Genomic DNA, 21428 nt, shown 5'->3' on the forward strand with positions numbered 1-21428 from the left:
AGGGGGAAAAGCAAAAAACAAACATAAGACTGAGGGCAGGAAATACAAAGTACTTGTGTCCAAAATACAGGGAAAACTGCCAACAAGTATAAGAACAGTTTTCTCATTGTAATTAATCAAAAAGAGTCTTTCCATATGAAGCAGCATGATTAATAATACATGGAAGAATATATCTTCAAGTTCATGATGATCAATATAAAACAATTGGAGACTGAAGTATTGTCTCCCCACCCCTGAATCGTGAGGAAGTTTGCATATAGAACAGAGCTTTGTGGCTGATTCCTAGCTCTATACTGAGGCCAAACCAAACCCTGCACGTGAATGCCCTGGGAATTTGTTCCATATGTTCTAATTGTATCTCTTTTTAAAAATCTTCCCTATACTTTGCTCATCGGTGACCTCTAACTTGAGAAGTGCTGTCTAAAGCTTTATACTACACTACTCTAATATAAAATAAACCTCTTCCAAAATGTTGGGTGAGACCTCTGGTTTTTCTATGAGAAGGTAGGTTCATAGATTATCAGAAGTGAAAATCAGTCAGGTTTGAAGTAATTTTGGAAATGAAGCAAACATTGGACTGAATTTTACTTGCCTTGCCAAGTTCTTACTTGGAAGTACTTCCATTGGTATCAATGATCTGCTATTTTCATACCTTTCTTGGTTTTGCTTGCACAAGCTTTTTAAGTTTATATTGGAATTATATAAGTATGTAACCAGACACAATTCACAGGCATTGTATTCATTATTTTTAATAAACTTGCATTCTCATTATGTTCATTATCTGCATTTAAGCTAAGCCATTTGACTCTATGGACAAAATTCTGCCCTTGCAAAATCATGATCTTGGGTAGATATATTATGGGCATTAGATCCCAGTTAAGTTTATTGTTGCAAAATACAGCAAGTCTGCTATCATGAGTTTGCATATAGGGAATTCAGCAGTGTCCCTTCAGAACTCAATCTGAGCTTCAAGCATCAACATCCTGTTCTTCTCTAAGAATCGCCACCCTGCACTTAAGCAGGGAGGAGTTTGGCTGGCTGGCCAGAAGAAGGCGCAATGCTTTCTGGTTCGAGGGAGGAGGGAAGACTTAAAGCTGCTGGAAGAGCAGTAAGCATGGTGGAAGATTCACCACCTAGGAATGAGGGGTTTAAAAAGGTCAGCTGGGCCTGGCCCCTCCCCTCTTCACTCAGAACAGGCTGGGCAGCACCCAACCTCCCCCTCCCCAATTAGGTCACAAATATGCCGGTGTTTAGCTATATCTGCTGTGGGCATTACTCTAGCTGCCCCATTAAGGGGGGCTGGGAAGGAATTTTTCCCTTACTACCATATTGGCCAGGTGCAGTGGGGGGGTTTTCGCCTTCCTCGCAGCAGGTTCAGGTAGGCTGTGTTCATGCAAAGCATGATGGGTTGTAGGTCATATGTCACAACTTTTTATTTAAGTGTATAGCGGATGTTCAGTGCAGGTACTCCATAAATTAAGGCACAAAAGAACGAAAAAATGGCTTGGAAAAGAAATTAAGGAGAGGTGCTTGGTAATTTAGCAAGCCGGGGGGCAGTTGGGGACTCCTATGATTGGTACAACAGGGAGCCAGCCCCCCTCATCGTTATAGTCCACCTTAACCCCTCCTACGAGGGGGCATGGTAGATGGGGGAGCTGTGGAAGAGTCCCCCCCCCCCCCCCCCCCCCCAAAAAAAAAAATTGGTTGGAATTGGTAAGGTCCCGGCAGTGAATCTGCTGAAGGGACATAAATTTTGCATCTGCACTGCACACATTTTATCCACCGGGTTAGTCACAGACATCTGTCTAATAATAAAGTTGAGGCCTAATTAAACCCATGTCTAATGTCTCCTGTCATTCTTTCAGCATAACCAGACAAGCCAACAGAGGCAAAAAGAGTTAAGGTAAGTCAACTATTGTACATTTTAAACACTAACAGTATACAATGTAGTGGATAATTCCTCTACAGTCATGATATGCAGAAGTTGTTCAATGTTCTTATTGTTTGTAGCTGATATTGAATGCTCTAATTAGCATATAATGACCTCTTGAGGTCAGTACTAAGAATGATTGATTGGGCTAATCAGATCTGTACTTGGCTTGTTACAATGGCAGTCAATCAACTGCTGGGTAACACTCAAGGTTCTGGACATCCTGTGTAAGAGCCTCATCGTCTTCGACCTACTGTACAATCTACACTCCTTTTGAACACTAAGGGGAAGTTTGTGTGTCTGGATTGCATGACATTCTCAGTAATTGACCCACACTCCTGAATTTGCTCCTTGTGAAAATATGGTGTCTGGTCACATTTACAAAGAGTTGCAAGAAACATCATACCTTCCCAACCAATGGAATCCCGGCTCGCTTGATTACTTTGAAAGCTGTGGGCAGCAGGGTGTCTGATCATAAAAAGATCTTGACTGTCTCAACATATGCTTTGTAAGGTGGCCAGCTATTACAGTGGTGGATACCGTGTGTATATATGTATGTTTACAATAGTATTTTAAAATGTATTTTATACAACCCAGCCAAAAGTTAATTCCTCACAGATGCACCTATTTTACCAATGGCCAAAAACGTGAACAAATGTTATTTGATTTTCCAAAATGTCAGAATAGTTGCATTTTGAAAATCAAGAAGAACCAAGAAGAATATCATTTCAAGTTACTTGTAACCTAGGTCAATGATGTTTCCTTTCTAATAAAGAACTAGATTGTGATGCCCTTACTGATATTGTGCAGTACTTGACTGCTTAAAAAGTCCCATTGACTTCAGTGGAAATATTCCTTGTGCAAGGTACTTTGTCAATGGAACAATACCTCAATCTAGATCAAAATGTCTATATAATTTTACACGCATCGGCTTGCACTTGATACTCCTGAAAAAGGGTAATCCCAATTGCAACTCTTCATATAACTGATTTTTCAGGAACTATTGTTCAGCAGAATTAATGAGAAATATAATTTGCCTACCTGCAGACAGCTCCTTTTCCTGGAACTAAGTCACATTTTCCGCCGTTAACACAAAGATGTGGCTGCATCTCACATAGACTCCGACATGGCAGTCCATCTCGGCTTGCGTAACCAGGTTTACAAAGGCAGTCTGCCTCTTTTGTCCATTCGTTTGTAATGCACTCTGAAAATTCATCACATGCCATGAATTTGCATGGGTCTGCTCGATCAGCTGTAATAAGATAGAGACATTATTAGTGGATGCGTTGAGGCATTATCCCAGTGTACTTGGCAGAACTTGAGGCTGCTACAGAGAACAAAAGAGATTCACTACAGCCAGGCTCCTTCTATATCAATTGGTGGGACTATATCTCAGCATAAAAGGAAGCTGTACGTTTTTCTTTCCTCAGATAGCACAGAAAATTGCTGTTATATTTTTCTTGCACAATCTGTTTCCTTCCCACATATTCAGAGTCATGTTTTTATGTTTGAACTGTAGAGACTTTTTTGCATGTGGGTGTTCTGATTCTATCATCTTTTACTTTTGGGGAGTGCTAGTACTATATTTGCACATACATACAAAAAATGTGATTCTTGTCACAAGTAGCTTGCAATCTGATTAAGGACAAGTTAAAAACAGCACCATCCCTGTGTATAGTACAGAGTGACACTGCTAGCTAGAAATGGTGGCATTCTCTAGGGGAGAGCCATGTGTGAATGTCTTTGTGGAAGTAAGGTGGTTTACCTTTTAGGACAATCTTCTTTCATGAGGTGTATGAAACCATCATAACTTGCTGGTTTTCTGGGTTTGGGAAGGAGGCTGCTATGAGACACTGTATTGGGGAAGTTGAAGGTCTATTGATGCTAGAAGAAAGGACCAAGCCAGGACTGCAGCCTGAAGCCATATTTCCTCCTCCCAAGCACCTCTAATTCTCCTGTGGACTGCCTTACCCTGCTTCCTCCTCTTGCCAGGTTTCAGTCCCCGCCTCACACCAAAAATCAGCAGGGGACTCGGCATGAGTCTTCCTAGCATGATGAGGCTGTTAGATGGAAGCAGTGGGGAGGAAGGCTATATCCAATGTACATGTTTTTTGGTAGGAGTATCATTTGGTACCTGGACGGAAGTATGGGAGAGGATGAGGGAGATGAGAGCCATGCTAAATCCTTAGGCCTGAGGATACAATTAATGAGTAGCAAATTATTTCAACCGTGCGCATTAGTGTGGGAAAGGCCTGGGGATAAGTGTGCAGAGAATGTTGGGAGGGGCAAAAGGAGGAAATGAGAGCAGAGATATAGGCATGGGTGGAGTGACAGGGCCTCAAAGGTGCATATGAGAAGCCTGAACTGTTAAACGGAGCTGAGAAAATGCAGCCTTTACCATAGCTGTAGAGATAAGCATGGGTCTATTATATAAAGATTAACTATCAACAGCTCTTAAAATGTCAAAATGATGTTATCTCTGCAATAATGGGCCTTAAGATTTGCCTTTCTAGGGAAAATAAACATTAGTTTCAAAAGCGGATTCATGTTGGACATCCTACCTATTAACTATAAACCCGCTGGCTGAGATTTTCAAAGCCTTTAGAGGATATGGATGACCAGTGCCATCAATTGCAATGAGAACTGAACACTGAGTCCTCCCTGGTGGCACTGAAAATCTCAGCCATGCTTGAGGGTGCTCATATCTGCCTATACAAAGAGTGAAATGGATTGAATGATCAATAGGTCTCTTTCAGCTCTAACCTTCTATACAATTCCATGATTAGCTTCTCCTTCAAATTTAAAGACTAGGGAGGCTGTTTTAAATCTATCTTTGGTACTCATAAGATGATGTCACTTTGGCATCCACTTTGTTATTGGAATGAAGAACTTTGAATTTTACTAAGTTTGAAGCCACAAAAAAAAAAAATTGTGTCAGCAATAATAAAGTAAATATCTGTAATGGCTGACTGACAAATCCCTGTCTAAATGTAATAGAAAAAATTCTTTACTGTATTAATAATTATTTTTGAATGAAAATTAAAAAAAACATTCTGTAGCAAAGCAATAAGTTTGTAAATCAAAAATTGTTAGCTCTTATTTTACAGAAAGGAAGTGAAATAACTTAAACAGGTTTTAGCCCGGAGTGGTATTCTATATCAATGTTCACAGAGAAACAGTTTCTCTTTAAAAAAACCACCACCACCACAACAATAAAAAGCCTATTAGCTACAGAATCATACATAGAAACAAAAAATATTAGCTGGATCCACTGAAATGTGTCATCCTGCCTCCCCCCAGCATTTTACAAGGCTAGTTATTGCCTAGATGACTCTCACTAGTGTCTATCTTCGCTTGCTTATAAGTAAAAATAAAGTAAATCAGTACATACAATTGTCAAGATAAATTGAAACTTTGATTACATATTTTTGGGAAAAAAGTGTGTGTGTAATAGAAATAGAATTAGAATTATGCTTAGATTCATAGATTTTAGGGCCAGAAAGACCATTAGATTATCTTGTTTGACCTCTTGTGCATTGCAGGCCTTTGAACTTCATCCAGTTACTCCTGTAGTGTGCCCAATAACTTGCATTTGATTAAAGCATATCTTCCACAACGGCATCCAGTCTTAATCTGAAGACTGCAAGAAATGGAGAATCCACCACTGCCATTAAAATCATTCCCAATGACACTGTACCGCTGCTGTGAAATTTATTCACTCTTCTACACAAAAGGTGGGGCATGTATTCAGTATGCTTTTTTAAACCATTAAAATTGACTTTTACAATGTGCAAGAAGATTGCTTTTTGTGCTCATGTAATGAATACCAGTCATGAAATCTGTTCACTAGCCATGAAATAAGGATTTACCATTCTTTCTGTTGGCTAAGGACAAAGTAGAGTTGATAATTTTAAAAGTAGTAAGTGAACCTATCTTTCAAGGTGGTGATCAGACTCTCGACTGATTCAGGTTGGAATCATGTTGATGCTACTTGGGCCTTAGAAGAACATTCTTTACAGATAGTGGGTGGTCCATTTCCATGGCTAATGAGTTGGGGAATCTGTTTATGTACAACTTATGAATTCTGCTTGTTATGAAAGTGTTGTATCTTGGAATGCCTCTATCTGGATGTGGGATCCCTTATTTTCTGACAGACCTGTAGCACATACCTACCACATAAGGGACAATGGTTGGTTACTAAAATAGTTGCCTATTCAGGTGGAAACCTTGAGACAAAAGATTGGCTTTTACCGAGGAGAACTTCTTTATCAGTTTTCAGAGTGGTATCCATGTTAGTCTATATCAGCAAAAAGAATGAGGAGTACTTGTGGCACCTTAGAGACTAACCAATTTATTTGAGCATAAGCTTTCGTGGGCTAAAATCCACTTCATTGGATGCATGCAGTAGAAAATACAGTAGGAAGATATATATATACACAGAGAACATGAAAAAATGGATGTTGCCATACCAACTCTAACAAGACTAATTAAGGTGGGCTATTATCAGCAGGAGAAAAAAAAACTTTTGTAGTGATAATCAGGATGGCCCATTTTCCAACAGTTGACAAGGTGATGTGAGTAGCAGTAGGGGAAAAATAAACATGGGGAAATAGTTTTTACTTTGTGTAATGACCCATCCACTCCCAGTCTTTATTCAAGCCTAATTTAATGGTGTCCAGTTTGCAAATTAATTCCAATTCTGCAGTTTCTCATTGGAGTAATTTTTTTGAAGTTTTTTTGTTGGAGAATTGCGACTTTTAGGTCTGTAATTGAGTGACCAGGGAGGTTGAAGTGTTCTTTGACTGGTTTTTTAAGTTATAATTTTTGACATCTGATTTGTGTCCATTTATTCTTTTGTGTAGAGACTGTCCAGTTTGGCCAATGTACATGGCAGAGGGGCATTGCTTGCACATAATGGCATATATCACATTGGTAGAAGTACAGGTGAATGAGCCTCTCATGGTGTGGCTGATGTGATTAGGTCCTATGATGGTGTCCCTTGAATAGATATGAGGACAGAGTTGGCAACAGGCTTTGTTGCAAGGATAGGTTCCTGGGTTAACGTTATTGTTGTGTGGTGTGTGGTTGCTGGTGAGTATTTGCTTCATGTTTGGGGGCTGTCTGTAAGCAAGGACTGACCTGTCTCCCAAGACCTGTGAGAGTGATGGATCGTCCTTCAGGATAGGTTGTAGATCCTTGATGATGCGCTGGAGAGGTTTTAGTTGGGGGCTGAAGGGGATGACTAGTGGGGTTCTGTTACTTACTCCAGGACAGGCCCAACTAAGAATGTGACTTCTGGGTATTCTTCTGGCTCTGTCAATCTGTTTCTTCACTTCAGAAGGTGGGTATTGAAGTTTTAAGAATACTTGATAGAGATCTTGTAGGTGTTTGCCTCTGTCTGATGGATTGTAGCAAACACAGTTGTATCTTAGAGCTTGGCTGTAGACAATGGATCGTGTGATGTGGTCCGGATGAAAGCTGGAGGCATGTATAGGTGAGTATAGCGGTCAGTAGGTTACCAGAAACAAATACTCACCAGCAACCACATACCACACAACAAAAACACTACAGACGTCAAGAATTATAACATTCAAAAACCAGTCAGAGAACATTTCAGCCTCCCTGGTCACTGAATTACAGACCTAAAAGTCGCAATTCTCCAACAAAAAAACTTCAAAAACTGATTTCAACGAGAAACTGCAGAATTGGAATTAATTTGCAAACCGGACATCATTAAATTAGGCTTGAATAAAGACTGGAGTGGATGGGTCATTACACAAAGTAAAAACTATTTCCCCATGTTTATTTTTCCCTACTACTACTTACACCACCTTGTCAACTGTTGGAAAATGGGCCATCCTGATTATCACTACAAAAGTTTTTTTCTCCTGCTGATAATAGCCCACCTTAATTGATTAGTCTAATTTATAGTTGGTATGGCAACACCCATTTTTTCATGTTCTCTGTGTGTGTGTGTGTGTATATATATGTGTGTGTATATACATCTTCCTACTGTATTTTCCACTGCATGCATCCGATGAAGTGGATTTTAGCCCACGAAAGCTTATGCTCAAATAAATTGGTTAGTCTCTAAGGTGCCACAAGTACTCATTCTTTTTGGTTTATCAGAGGAGAGGTTGCTTGGCAGCATTGTGTCTTGGTAAGGATGTATTATCAGCTGTTAAGGCGAATCAGGAAGTCACCTGAAAAATAGTGCTGGAGTTTATAAAAGAAAGGTCCATTTTAGAGAGAGAGAGAGAGAGATGGAACACAGGAAGTTTGAAGCAGAAAAGAAGGAAATGGGAAGCAGTGGGATCTAATTTAACTGTGGATCAACCAAGATAAGGGAAAGTTAGCTAATCTAGAGAGGGAAAGAGGCTCCATGTTTCTAAACTGAGCTTCAGGAGAAGGATTCCAGGCATCCCAGAGGTCTCTGTCCAAGCCCAAAGAACTCTCCAGAATGGTGAGGTAACTGAGGGAGGGAAAATGCATGCCTTTTGTCTAGAGCTGTGTATTTCTCATGCTGTTAAGTAAAGGGTAAATTGTGTTTAGAGTCCTGTGCAAAGTCTGTGTGCTTTCACTGTCATGTACCCTTGAAGAGGAAGACCAGAAGACGAACCAGAAAGCAAACAACTTCAGTGGGATTCTGGGGAATGTGCAAGAGCTGCTGGGGATGTGTGGGGGATATGGCACTAGTTTCAGGGCCTAGGCAATTGGGCTGCGGGGTTCACATTGTCAAGAGGGGTGTCAGATTTGAAGGCCACACGTGGAGTGAGTGCCTAGAGGCCCAAAGCCAGGGACAATACCTGAACTCTGTCGAGCCCCAGCAAACTAAGGGTTCGTGGAGTTGTTTGGATCCCCTCACAGCAGTCTGGTGAATGTTAAGCAGAGGGAACCTGACATCATGCATTTAAATATTTGTGCAATCCTGTTTTTGCTTTCTTGCTGGAATCAGTACCACTTTGTGATTTATACATGGAAATGGTGAGTACTGCAGGTAATTCATTTCCCTCAGCTGCATCTCTTTGCAGTCTTTAAAGTCAATATTTACTCTTACCTTGCCTTTTCCATATCTCCATGGAGAGCTTTCCCTTTCTCATTTTATTTCCCTACATGTTCATCTCTTGGGCTCAGATGCATGTGCTTGAAAAGATACAATTTGTATTAGCATCGCTTTTGTAATTGTTGTAGTGAGAACGGGCTGACTGCATTGTGTTGGGCATTCATGTTGGATTACATTTGACTGTCTCCCTAGTTATCAGTTCACATTGCTGTTTCCGCATTATTAAAGGAATGCATTCTTTAAAGTGTAAATGATGCCGTATGGAGAATCCTGGGAGAACATTCGGTTAGAGACAATTCTGCTTTCTGAGTCAGATACTGTCTTTTTCTTCTCTTGTTCTTTACCATTAAGGCTAGTGTCATGAAAGCAGGCTACAGCTGAGGTCTTCTGCGCCTCCTACTTATTCCCCTGTTTATTTTAGCTTGTTAAATGAACCTATTTTTCCTGAGGCATCAGTGGATATTTTAACTAAAAAATTTTCAGTGGGGGTTCTGAGAGATCGTGATAGAGCTGTTCATTTAATTAGTTCATTGATTAAAATATTAATTTCTACATCAGTTTCATGTCCTCTTGTAAGTTCCCCATTTTAGCTATAACATTTTAGTTTAATGGAAGTGATTTTTTATTGTGATGTCAAAGGCCAGCATGTCAAAGGCCAAGGGAACGAGGCTATAGCTAAGTTTTACTCAGTGTGTACATCAGCGCTGTAATTTTCAGGAGTTTGAAGCTATCACTTTTTAGCTGTTAGAGTTAGTCATAAAGCATTCTTCTGAGTTATACTGGGTCATTATTTTCCTGTAATGCTGTGTCATTTTCCTTAATATCATTCTGACTGGACAATGTGACCATTGCAATTTGTTGCCATATTTTCACTTTGGTTTGATGATTTAAAAATACTTGCAGGTATTTGTCAGGTGTTTTGGCTGCCTTTTGCAGAAGGCTGAGATTTCTTTTAATATTTAGTTGTGGTACACCATTGTTTCCACTAGATGGGTCTCATTTTCACAAATGAAAGGGGATTTACTTCAAAAAGATTTAAACATGTTTCAAACCTGTAGATTTTTTGAGGTGATTTCAATTTCTATGGGAAAGTAGTAGAGAATTATGATGCTAAATGAGGAATGAATATGTCAGGAAACAGCGTCAGGGAGAGAGCTAGTTTATGAGATGGAATGTGTTCCAATCACTGCTGATGACTTTAAAAGTGTGTTGATAGCCTGATAAACATTATCATAATTGGGAAAGTTTCTAAGTATCCCCAAGTTATTTCTGGTTGCCATAATTTCCTACTAAAATGAAAGATCAAGGGCAGTCTGATTACTGGAAGCCCAATATTAATAATCTTTAAAATAGAATTTTTTTTTTTCAGTTGTGTTGGGTAACCATCAATTGTATCAATGCTCTGAAAGGTCAGCTGTATATATTTTTTGTTTTTACATTTTTAGTAACATAATCTTACCTGGCTCAATATCAAGAGAGTAGCTGTCAATTTCCAAATTCAGGCGCTGGGCTGCAGCATCACAAAAGTCTTCCAAAACACAGTGCACAGCTTCTGTGATATTGTATGGAACTGTCTTAGCAAACTTCATTTTGCTATTGACAATCACACTTCCATTTCTGAAGTTAAGTATTTCCAATTGCTTAAATCCTGTAAGGTTGGATTGAAGATATGGAAGCAGCTGCAAAACAGGAAGTTGTTTTACTTTAATTCCCCTATCAATGCCTACCTGCTATTAATTTCACTTATACTCACTTTTCATTATCAAGTACCTGAATCACCCACTTATTTCTCTGGCTTTAATACTAGTGCTTAACTACCAAGTCCAGTTTTCGATTTGCCTTGATTAGTCTCTCTATTTGCATCTTTCTCAATAGTGTACTGAGATGGATGGACGCTAGTTTTCCGGTAATGAAACAGTGTTTGGGGAATTTATGGGTCTGAATAAAGAAAAATCACCTCACTAAAAAGCCAACTTCAATTATTTTCAAAGGGTTCCATCCAGGCAAGTGAGAGCACGATATAATAAGCATGTTACTGTTGTCCAATGGTCCAACAGTATCTCTGGGGAAAATCTATATCTAATCACCTTCTCTTTGATAACTCATGATGTATTTTAAAAGGATTGATAATAAATCCAGCATAAGGATTAAATTCTTAGATATAATCAGTGTTACCATACCACTGAAGTGGAGCTAAGAAAAATCTAATTAAAATTACTTGCCAAGAATGTGTGTGGTTTCTTGCATAGGTAAATATTTCTCTCTCTCTTTCTTTTTTTTTTACATGTATACTCCTTCATAAATCACTGCTACCTGTTACACAGCCAGCATCTCAGACTAAAAAAAAAAAAAAAGTTACTTGTTATAGTAGTTCAAGGTGTTTTATTAAACTGGAGGACGGGGCCCTATACTGTGCTCTACTTCATACAGTTGTGTTTTCCAGCTTCTCCTTAGCTTACTGATCTGGTCAGAATAAATCAGTTTTCTAGATGAATGCCCCTAGTAGCTTGTCTCTTTTTATTGCTTCTGCTAATCTGGGGAGCAATAATATAAGCTAACAAGGAAAATATTTTTTTCTTTAATCTGTGCTCAAATTCTGTACGTCACAGACAATCTGTTTTTACTCACCAGCTGCATGAATTGTTGCTCTAGTGCCCTGTATTCCAGAGAACTCCTGTTGAAGAGGTCATCAGAAAAATGCATGTTGGTTACTCTCAGGCTGAAGAAAACCACTAGCTCTTTGCCTTTGGTTGCAGTTGTCATGGAGCTAGTGGTTACATACTTCAATGTAGGAGCTGGGGTGGCTTCTGCTGGCTGGCTCTCCGACCCAGAAATATATCCACTGCCATACTCCACTTCATCCATCGTTACTGTGGTCATCGTGTTGACTCTATCCAGTTCTGCAGCAATATCCTGCACTCCTGTTTCGAAGCCAGTAGGGATGCTGCTCTCAGCTGCTGGTGAACCTGTTACTTCAAAGGTCTGGTCTATAATAATGGAGTGGCTGTGAGGTGGACTAGTCACTGCTGGCAGTAGTTTGATTTGGTCAATGGGTAATGTGGCTATGATGACTTCTTCAGGCAGGGAGGTGGAGTGGTCACTTGAATCAATAAAGAAAGGTAAAGTTCTGTCTGTCGATAAAATATCATCACCTGACGATTCTGGTGGATCTATGATCTTTACAGCTGCAAAGGGTGGGGGGGAGGCAAGTATTTAATTTTGAAAAATATACATAATGAAATATTTATATAGCATTTCAAGTGAGACATTTTTAAGGAGAATATACTCATCATCAGAACATGACAGTCTTATTATGACCGCTTTCTGATGAATCAGGCCTGGTCTACACTGTGGGGGAGGATCGATCTAAGTTATGCAACTTCAGCTACGTGAATAACATAGCTAAAGTCGACGTACTTAGATCTACTTAGCGCGTGTCTTCACTGTGGTAAGTCGACGGCTGACGCTCCCCCATCGACTCCGCCTGTGCCTCTCGCCCTTGTGGAGAACCGGAGTTGACGGGAGAGCGCTCGGCGGTTGATTTATCGCATCTAGATTAGATGCGATAAATCAACCCCCGCTGGATCGATAGCTGCCCCTCGATCCAGCCGGTAATGTAGACAAGCCCTTAGTAAGAAAATGGAGGAAAATGCTCAGTCCACATGGTTACGTGCTGAGCTTTGTGTGTGCTTTAAGTTATAATTACACTTTATAAGTCTTTCCCTAACTTTTGCTAAAGTGCCGTGTGGTTTTGATGTACATAATCACACTGTCAGTTTATATTGACTGAAAGTGTAGGTTGCAGCTTTGACTTGTCTGCTTGGATCAGTGCAGGGGTTGAGTCATTCCTGGCCACTCCCCCTTTGTGAAAGATTAAAGATGGTATTTGCCACTGACCTCAAAATGTGGTTGTACAAACCTGTGCAGCCTCCTCAGATACAATCAGATACAAAAGATTGTCGACTTTGGTAAATATACTATTTAAAAAACAAACAAAACCCTCCTAAAGAATCATTTGCTACATTTAAAACACCCATTTGCCCCAGATTATAGGATTCCTTCAGAGGCCTGCTGGAGCTCAGAGGCAGTCTAGGAATGTACACCTCTACCCCGATATAATGCTGTCCTCAGGAGCCAAAAAATCTTACTGCGTTATAGGTGAAACTGTGTTATATTGAACTTGCTGTGATCCGCCGGAGTGCGCAGCCCCGCCCCCTCCCCCCTGAGCACTGCTTTACTGCGTTATATCCAAATTCGTGTTATATCGGGTCACGTTATATCAGAGTAGAGGTGTAGTTGAAATTCAAATCTTTAGCATGGAGAAATGAGACTGTTTGAATTCAGACAATCAGCTAACTTACTATAGTAAGATAACAGAAAATGACAGATTTCAACTTCAGACTAAAGAGGGCAACTTCTCTCTTTTCCAGTGATGTCCTCGTTAGGGGGCTGTAAGGGGCTCCTAGTCAAAACTCCTGACTTAACTTGGCAGGAAAGTCCATCTTTGGACACTACTTTATTATCCCTGCCAGACATCACTTACCCTGGCAGTTTATAAAAATACTTCTGAAGAGCAAATATTTCCCCTTAGAATGGACTGGATTGGGGGTAGAGGAAAAAAAGAGGTATTTTCAAAATATTACCTAGTACAGTTATCCATAAACCCTCCATACTATCTCTCCTCTCTTCAAATAACACAAGTCGTAAGTCTGTGCTTATCCGATCTGTATGGTTAGGAGCAAATATGCATTTCCAGCAGTGAGAACCTTAGTATAAATTAGTTGCCTCATCTCTTGATAATGGCTACAGCAGACCTTTTCTGTTAAATGGGAAAGTAAAGAAATATGCTAATCCCTCACCCGTCCTATCTGCAGATAAATCCTGTCAATCAGAGTCTCTCCAAGTCTAAAGGGAATGCTTTTTCCTTTAGTGAGCCCATTGTTAAAATATTGCTGCCACTCACAGTTCTTTTAATTACCAATGAGAATTCTTTCAGACATTAGCTTAAAGCTAGTTTGCCTTGGTGGGGAGATACAAAAATGTCCAAGTCCTCTTTCCTTTAGGATGATCAGACATTCAAAATAGATGCCCTGTACCAAAATCTGCCCTCAACTTTTTGTGCAGTTCAAAACTTCAGAATTAGGCCCTGGAAAAAAAAGATTAATCTTCCTGTCATAGTTGCCACCTTGTACAAGGTTGGGAAACTAACTGGTACAGATTTTCTTTCATTCATCATTTTGAGAGTGCAATGGTGTACAGTTCCTTCTTGGGTAGAGCAGAGTCTGTTAACAGCCTTATGGCAGCTGCTTCTGCCTACACAGTCACTACATCAGCTTACTCCACTGCAAACTGCTTGAATACCAGTATGAAAGGCACTATGCAAAAATCGTATTCCAATATTGCTTTAGGCAGGCATTGAGTAACAGGACTGTATATTATATTTCTGTAATTTGCTGATGATTACCTTGGAAAATACAAATACTAGACAAATGTTTGTTAAATATTTGAGTTTACTATGACAGTAACATTGTATCCCAAAGCATATCACAGTGCCCTGGTAGCTTTGCAAGAAACAGTCACTCAGAAACAAACACTTGGCTTGCTACAGCAAAGGCAATTGGAGAGAGGCCACACACATACTATAATTTACTCCCCTTCTAGAAGTAGCAGAATCAGAAGTTTGGGGAGGAAGCAACAACAGATAGCAAGGGCATTGGAAGGTGGCTGAATGTATCTCTTGCCCTTCTGAAGATGGGGTTATTAGTTTTATACTACAGTGGTGGGCATTCTATAAATAGGACACATAGAGGGTGATAGGAGGCTGCTTGTGGCTCATTCGTCTCTTTCTTCCCTGTTACAAGCCCGGCAAACCTTCCCGATCAATTCTGCTGCCTTCTCCCGCATAAGTGCAGAGCCCTTTTCTTTGAGCACCTTATTATTTTGGACAGAAGCACCCTTAGTCACAACAGCATTTTAGATAAGGTGATTTTCCTAATTAATAGGTAAACATTGATTCTGTTTGCTGGTTGAATGATTAGGGACAGGTTCTGATCTCATTTACTTCAGGAGTGAACTCATAGAAAACAGTGGAGCTACCTGGGTATAAAACCTGGCCAAGTGAGGTGAGGTTAACTGGATCTGAATTGAGCATTAAAAGCTCAGCGCAATGATTCTAGGAAGCTGAACAGGTTGTATGGAAAGCAGCATTATATCCTGGTGACATTGTATAGCTAGATATTAAAATCAGTCAGAACACCAGTTTGCTTACATTACACAACTGCATTTTGACATATCACCCACCCAATGGCTTCTTCGGAGTGACTTTTATATAAAATACACACTATGCAATGTTCAACACTAAAAGGAAGTCAGAGCATTGGCACTTGGGGAAAAGAAAACAGTGCTGTTAAATCCGTGAGTGACACTACTGGATTGCTGGATTCTATGAAGCTATAAAAACACCACTGAATGAAATGTAGAGGCGGAGGGCCTATTTACTCTAAGGCCACTTTACAGATCCCTGAAAGTGCAAAGGGGCTGTAAAATGAGTCAATTTATATTTTCTTCCACACAGGAGTGTGGTCATGAGATACAATTTGCACTGCTGAAAATGAAGGATCTATCGTCCTATTAGGGCCAAAAGAGAAATATCACGACACTGGATGAAACTGAAGCCATTCAGTTACATTAATGGTGTATGCGATGTCCACAGTAAATGCTGTACTACAGTATGGGGCCTTAACACTTGATTAAAATCCTCAAGTGCTGCCACAATAGAAACAATGAACAACACTACAGTTGCATACACAATTAGTTTGTCAGTACAAAGATTTCCTCCTATGCCATTCAGCATTAAAACTGGGGTCTATACTGCAAATACCATCAAATCAGAAACTGAGTATGTATCTCTCATAAACTGAAGTTGCAGAAATGTTTGTAAATACAAACATAATGAACTCCCTCTGCCCTTATCCAAGTAAATTGGTTTTTGATTAGCACAAACAAGTAGAGCTGTGTATCTGACAGTCAATAGGCACATATGGTAAAAGACTCTTCTTAGTTGTAATATATGTGTGTGTATAAATTTAATAAAATTGAATTACAGGAGCTTTAAACTCTATATCCCCATTTTATTGACAGCTGTAGCAATAAATCATTCCTATCTCCTCACTTTTATGCTTTGTTGTGACACTGGTCAATCAGGGAATGGGCAGAGTTTTATATAAAATAAACCTAACCATGTCCTGTGATAAATAAGTCCTCTCTTTTATTGAGGGCACAAACAGCTGTTAGATTGACAGTGAGTAAGACAAGATTGCAGTGAGGTACAAGTGTGCTCAGAAATGGGTTTTAGTTTGGTGGAGATTAGTGTTTGATGAACAATTTTTTTAGGAAAATCACCAACCCTCTGGAGCATCCCTGTCCCAAAATGATAAATTAAAATGGAATATTTATGAGCTTGAGTTTGGCAGATTGTGAAATTGTGATGGTATTTGTAAGACAGATAGTTTTAAGTGACTAATCTGAATTCACACAGTGAATTTTAGGTAGCGCCTTGAACACAATACAATTCTGATGCCCAGCTCTGTGTGTTAGCAACAATGCATCTATATTGCTATAGTAATAACTCAAACACTACTACTTGTGAAGATGAGTACTATTTCTTTATATCAGGAATCTAGGCAGAAGAGGGTTTGGGAGAAATGCTAAGCAGAAACTCTGCAGTGAAGCAGAGGGAGAATGAGTAGATTTAGGGATAATATTGCTTACCTTATTCTAATAAAGTACCTTATTCAGCGTGAGAAGAAAGTGACTCTGTTATTCTCAAACATTGTCCCACGACAGCATATTGTTGTTGTCAGACTGTTATTGTGGAAGACTATAGTATTTTTAAAAGCACTTCCTGTGACGTCGGTGATTCCATCTGCCCTCTAACTGTAACAATAACACTCCCTAACAATTGGTGCTGTACTGATAAAATAGTTTGATATTATGACTCCAGAGTTCTATCCTGTGCAACTACTCTCCTTATAACCCTCATTAACCAAAATGTGCTAGGTGCTATACATACATATAGAAAGACCCTGCTTTGAAGAACCTATGTTCTGAAAGATATAAAGCAGATGAAAGGTGAGGAGGAAATGGGACGCAACACCCAAGCAAAGCAATCAGGGTGATAGCTGGCAGATGTATTGCTAGTTCTCCATCTCTCTTGGTTTTAACTGGGCTTTCCAGATTTGTAGGATACTTTCGTACCTTAAATGCATGTTGAGCCGAAGGACATAGGCCAAAGGTGTTGGGTCTAGTTTTCAAAGATGCTGAGCTCCCACATTTCCAACTGAAATCAGTGGGAGCTGCAGATCACCAGTACACACATCTGAAAAGTCAGAGCCAAGATTCAATCTTAAGAGGGTCTGGGTTACTATTATGTCCTTATTATTGGAAATAGTTTTCTAGCTTATATGAACATTTATTCCAATATTACAAACATCTTTAAAAGTCACTCTCCAGGTGAATTTACCAGGTACCTACAAAGAGAAGTTGTAACCGTTGTCAGCATCAGAGTAATCAATTTACATGATAAACTAGGGTCTAGGGAACAGAGGCCTCAGTTCTCAGCTAGTCCATCCGTGGCTGAGAGCCTGAATAGAGGGCAGCAGGGAGGCAAAGTTGGGTTTGAGACGACATTGTGCTTCCTGTGGTCTGGGGACATTTGGGGCTGGTGCACAACCACCAGTGTAGGTTAGCAGAGCCTCAGGTCTACTCTAACCCCCCTAAGCCTCGATACATAGACCATTTTTGTGCCCTTTACACTAGCAGACCGATATAAAGGGTCCTTACTGCAACGGAGAAGCAGTCCCAGAATCTTTGAATTGTGCTGAGCCTTGTGACTAAGTCTTTATTTTCTTTTGTGTTTTGAATAAGCATGAGTCCTATAACACAAGATAGCGTTCCAAAAGACCCTCCATTAAAATCGGTAGAAAAATGAGCTTCAACCATTTTATGGCAAGCTGTATGGCTCAGCTTCTGTTTGCTCACTGTTCATAACTGATTTTTGATCAAATGATCCTTCTGAGTTAATAATGCATGAATGAAATAGGTAGATGTTTTGGATCCAAAAACCTTTGCCTTTGGAAATTTCCCATTGTTTTTCTGTGTTTTTACTAGACTGGTGAACTATTTACTAGATAAATGATCAAGGATACAGAACCATGCTGATAACATTTTTTCAAAAACACTGTTTCTAAAGCTTTGGCAGTGTATGAAAAAGTGAAACTTTTGCATTTTATTTTGGGTTTTCCCAGATGAAGAATGGAAACCACCACCATGCAATCATTTTGAGACCTTTAAAAGCATAAAAGCATATGGAGACATAGGGCTTGTCTATATGAGGGGTTAGTGCACGGCAAGCTAGGGTTTGAATCTACATTGCACTAGCTTGCTGCATAGTCCTGCCTGGGAGGAAGTCAAAGTACACTATGGAACTTTTAGTGCTGTAGCAATGTCCACCTGGGATGTCACCGTGTGGCAAGCTAGTGCGGCTGCAGATTCAGACCCTGGCTTGCTGCTCACTAATATCCTGTGTAGACAAGCCCACAGATGTTCTTAGTTCCAGCATGCTACTGCATTTCAACAATTAACAACACAGGCTGTAATGTTGGCAGCTGGGTAGTGCAGCACTGCCAACTTCAAGAGATCAAAAATCATGTCCGGTCCTAACATATCCTGAGATTTAAAAAATATCAAATCTGTCTTTTGACCCTTTTAACCCCCCTCTACTCTCCTGGTAAGGGCAGTGTGACAATTTTAGGCTGGATGTCCCCTCAAAAGTATTACTTCAAAAATGGAGAGGTGGGTGGAGGGAAGACATCCCTGCTAGTGGGGAAAAGGAAGAGTAGTTGTGTTACATTCTTGTACATAAGTACAAGTACTTAGCTGCAGGGCCGGCTCTGGCCTTTTGGCCGCCCTAAGCCAAAAAAAAAAAAAAAAAAAAAAAAAAAAAACACAGGGCGGCCACAACGGAAAAGCAAAAACAAAAAACCTGTGGCGCGGCCAGAGCGCAGGTGCAGGGGAACCAGCTGGGGGAGGGAGTGGGGAGCAGGGGAGGGAGCGGGCGGGAGAGAGAGAGAGAAGGGGGCGGCCAGGGCTACAGCAGGGGCGCTGCCATGCGGCACCTCCCACTGCGCCGCCTCCTGCCGCGAGGGCTCCGCTCCGGTCGGCGGGGAGGGAAGGAAGAGGACTGCCCTGCAGGGCACTCTGGTTCTCCGCGGCGCCGCCCCCTACAGGGCGGCCGGAGCGGGACAAGAACTATAAATAAATAAATAAAGCGGCCGTGCCATCCTAGGATTGGGCAGAATGCCGCCTCGAACAATCTGCCACCCCAAGCACCAGCTTGCTCAGCTGGTGCCTGGAGCCGGCCCTGCTTAGCTGAGAGATCTATAATTTGATAAAATTAAAATATGATGGAAAAACCTAATTCACACACACATTAAGTAGATTTGGAACGTGAACAATGAACGTTAAAGAAACACAAAGCACGCTATGTACCAAGCTTTCCAATTATTTTTCAATAAAGATTTATGTAAGCTGCAAAGATCTTTACATGCAAGAATATCTTTACAACATCAATCACCTTTCAGTGCAGTAATTATTTATAATCCCTAAATATTTTTAAATAATCAATGCAGTCACATTCAAAGTGTTTCAAACATAATTTTAAATCATTCATCTTTATATATTTTGAGAACTACATAATTATATATATTATCTAGTAATTACAAGACATTTAGGGTTTTTTTTTAAAAACCCTCAATTGTTGAAATAACTAAAAATAATTCATTTGTTTTAAATTTTAATTATTTTTCCCTCTTGCAGCCCTCTGACTTCTCTCCTTCCCAGAACCTGGCAGCACCCACCAACAGTTCAGTGTCCCACACCCCATCAGTCTCCGGCCACCCCTGCTTCATCTTGGTATCTCCTAGGTTTCTTCATCTCCCCTCTCCCAGGCCTGGGGGGCTGCATTGGGGTTCCCTCTCATCTCCTTTTCCAAGGTTGAGGGGACACTGGGAGAGCCAAAGGCACTGCCCTGTTTGCCTTTCTCACAGGAAAGTAGGGTGAGGAAGGAGCGGAGCTCCGTTGGGTTGCTGGGTGCTTTGCACCGCCTGTAAAAACACCGCAAAGGGAAGGGAGGGATTCTGCCGGCAGGGCTGAACTCTGCAAGGGGGCTGGAGCGTCTCACATCATGGGGAGAGGGGCTCCAAAACCCTCCAAAATTCCATGAGAGCTGGCAATACTGCTATTGGAAATGGAAAACTAAATAGCAGGAAACAAGATTCGATTTTTAAAAAATGCTCCCAAACTAACCCTCAGGCTAAAGGGTTGAACAATAGCATAGAATCAAAAGTGCTACCAGTCCAAAAAAACAGCTCCAGGTTTCAATCACTATTTAATCTCCCAAGATATTCATGGAGGTCTGCAAATGTTTGTTGTACTGTTACATGGACAAAATCAGACTGTCTGACACTTAATGTGTGTGGGGATAATATTATGTCTAAAGCTAAACTGCTGTTGGCATACATGTCTAAACATTACATTAAAAGAGGCCATTTCCTGAACACTCTGCAATATTAAATCGCTGTAAGAGTGATTTTCTAGACAGAGGGTTTATTCCTCAACAGGGAAAACAAATCATGTGGGTTTGAGTCACCAAAAAGAATCCTGGCTGTGATCGTAAGGTGTTTATTTTAGTTATAAAATGAGACGATCTTTTTGTAATTATTAAAAAAAAAAAATCAACCCCCCAACCTCATTCTCTAAGAACAAGGAATTATTTTCCTTACAGGATATAATAGTCTTGGAAAGCTCTTCCAGTGTTACCTCATCTGCATTTTTTTGCTAGAAAAAACGTTTTAGCTGAAAAATTTTACACAGCTCTAATCTCGAATCTTAAACAATCTTAGGTCTCCTGGCCTTTCCTACTAGGGTTACCACTTGTCCTGAAATTTTCAGGGCAGTCCCAATTTTCACAGGTCTGTTTTGCATTCTACAACCCTAGCCCAGGACTATTCAATGGTATGTAGTTGCTAACTGTTATTTAACAAGGCCTGAATTTATTTTGGGAGTCCTCATGCATTGCAGTTGTGCGCTGTCATTATGTTACCTGTGCAGATGCAAGTGACAGTGTTACACTGCCTTGGCCAAATGTGTGGGTGAATTTTAGATACACAAGCCTCCTCTGCCAAATTTCAAGTCAATGTTTCAAAGCGTGGAGGTGGGAGAGCTTTTCAAAGAAAAGGCTGTTAGAATTTTTTAATGTGGGCAAAACAACATTTTCTTCTAGCCCTGTTCTCAGGAATGGCTGAACAATTTGCGCTGATTCCCCCCCCCCCCCAAAATGTAGCCTGAGGCAACACTCAATACAGAAAATGTCAGCCC

At 40.4% G+C, this 21428-nt stretch overlaps 1 protein-coding gene across 1 annotated transcript in view; it reads right to left on the reverse strand.

Moving 5' to 3' along the window:
* Nucleotides 1–2967: 2967 nt before the first annotated feature.
* IMPG1 (interphotoreceptor matrix proteoglycan 1) overlaps nt 2968–21428 on the reverse strand; it is an 86313-nt gene continuing 67852 nt past the window's right edge. Inside the window, exons 13-15 of the mRNA XM_065588058.1 lie at nt 11622–12178; nt 10453–10672; nt 2968–3182 (exon numbers count right to left, since the gene is read on the reverse strand). Of these exons, the coding sequence (XP_065444130.1) occupies nt 2968–3182; nt 10453–10672; nt 11622–12178 (992 nt within the window). The remainder of the gene's footprint in view (nt 3183–10452; nt 10673–11621; nt 12179–21428) is intronic.

This window comes from Chrysemys picta, chromosome 3 (genome assembly GCF_011386835.1).
Source record: "Chrysemys picta bellii isolate R12L10 chromosome 3, ASM1138683v2, whole genome shotgun sequence".
Classification (NCBI taxonomy): domain Eukaryota; kingdom Metazoa; phylum Chordata; order Testudines; family Emydidae; genus Chrysemys; species Chrysemys picta.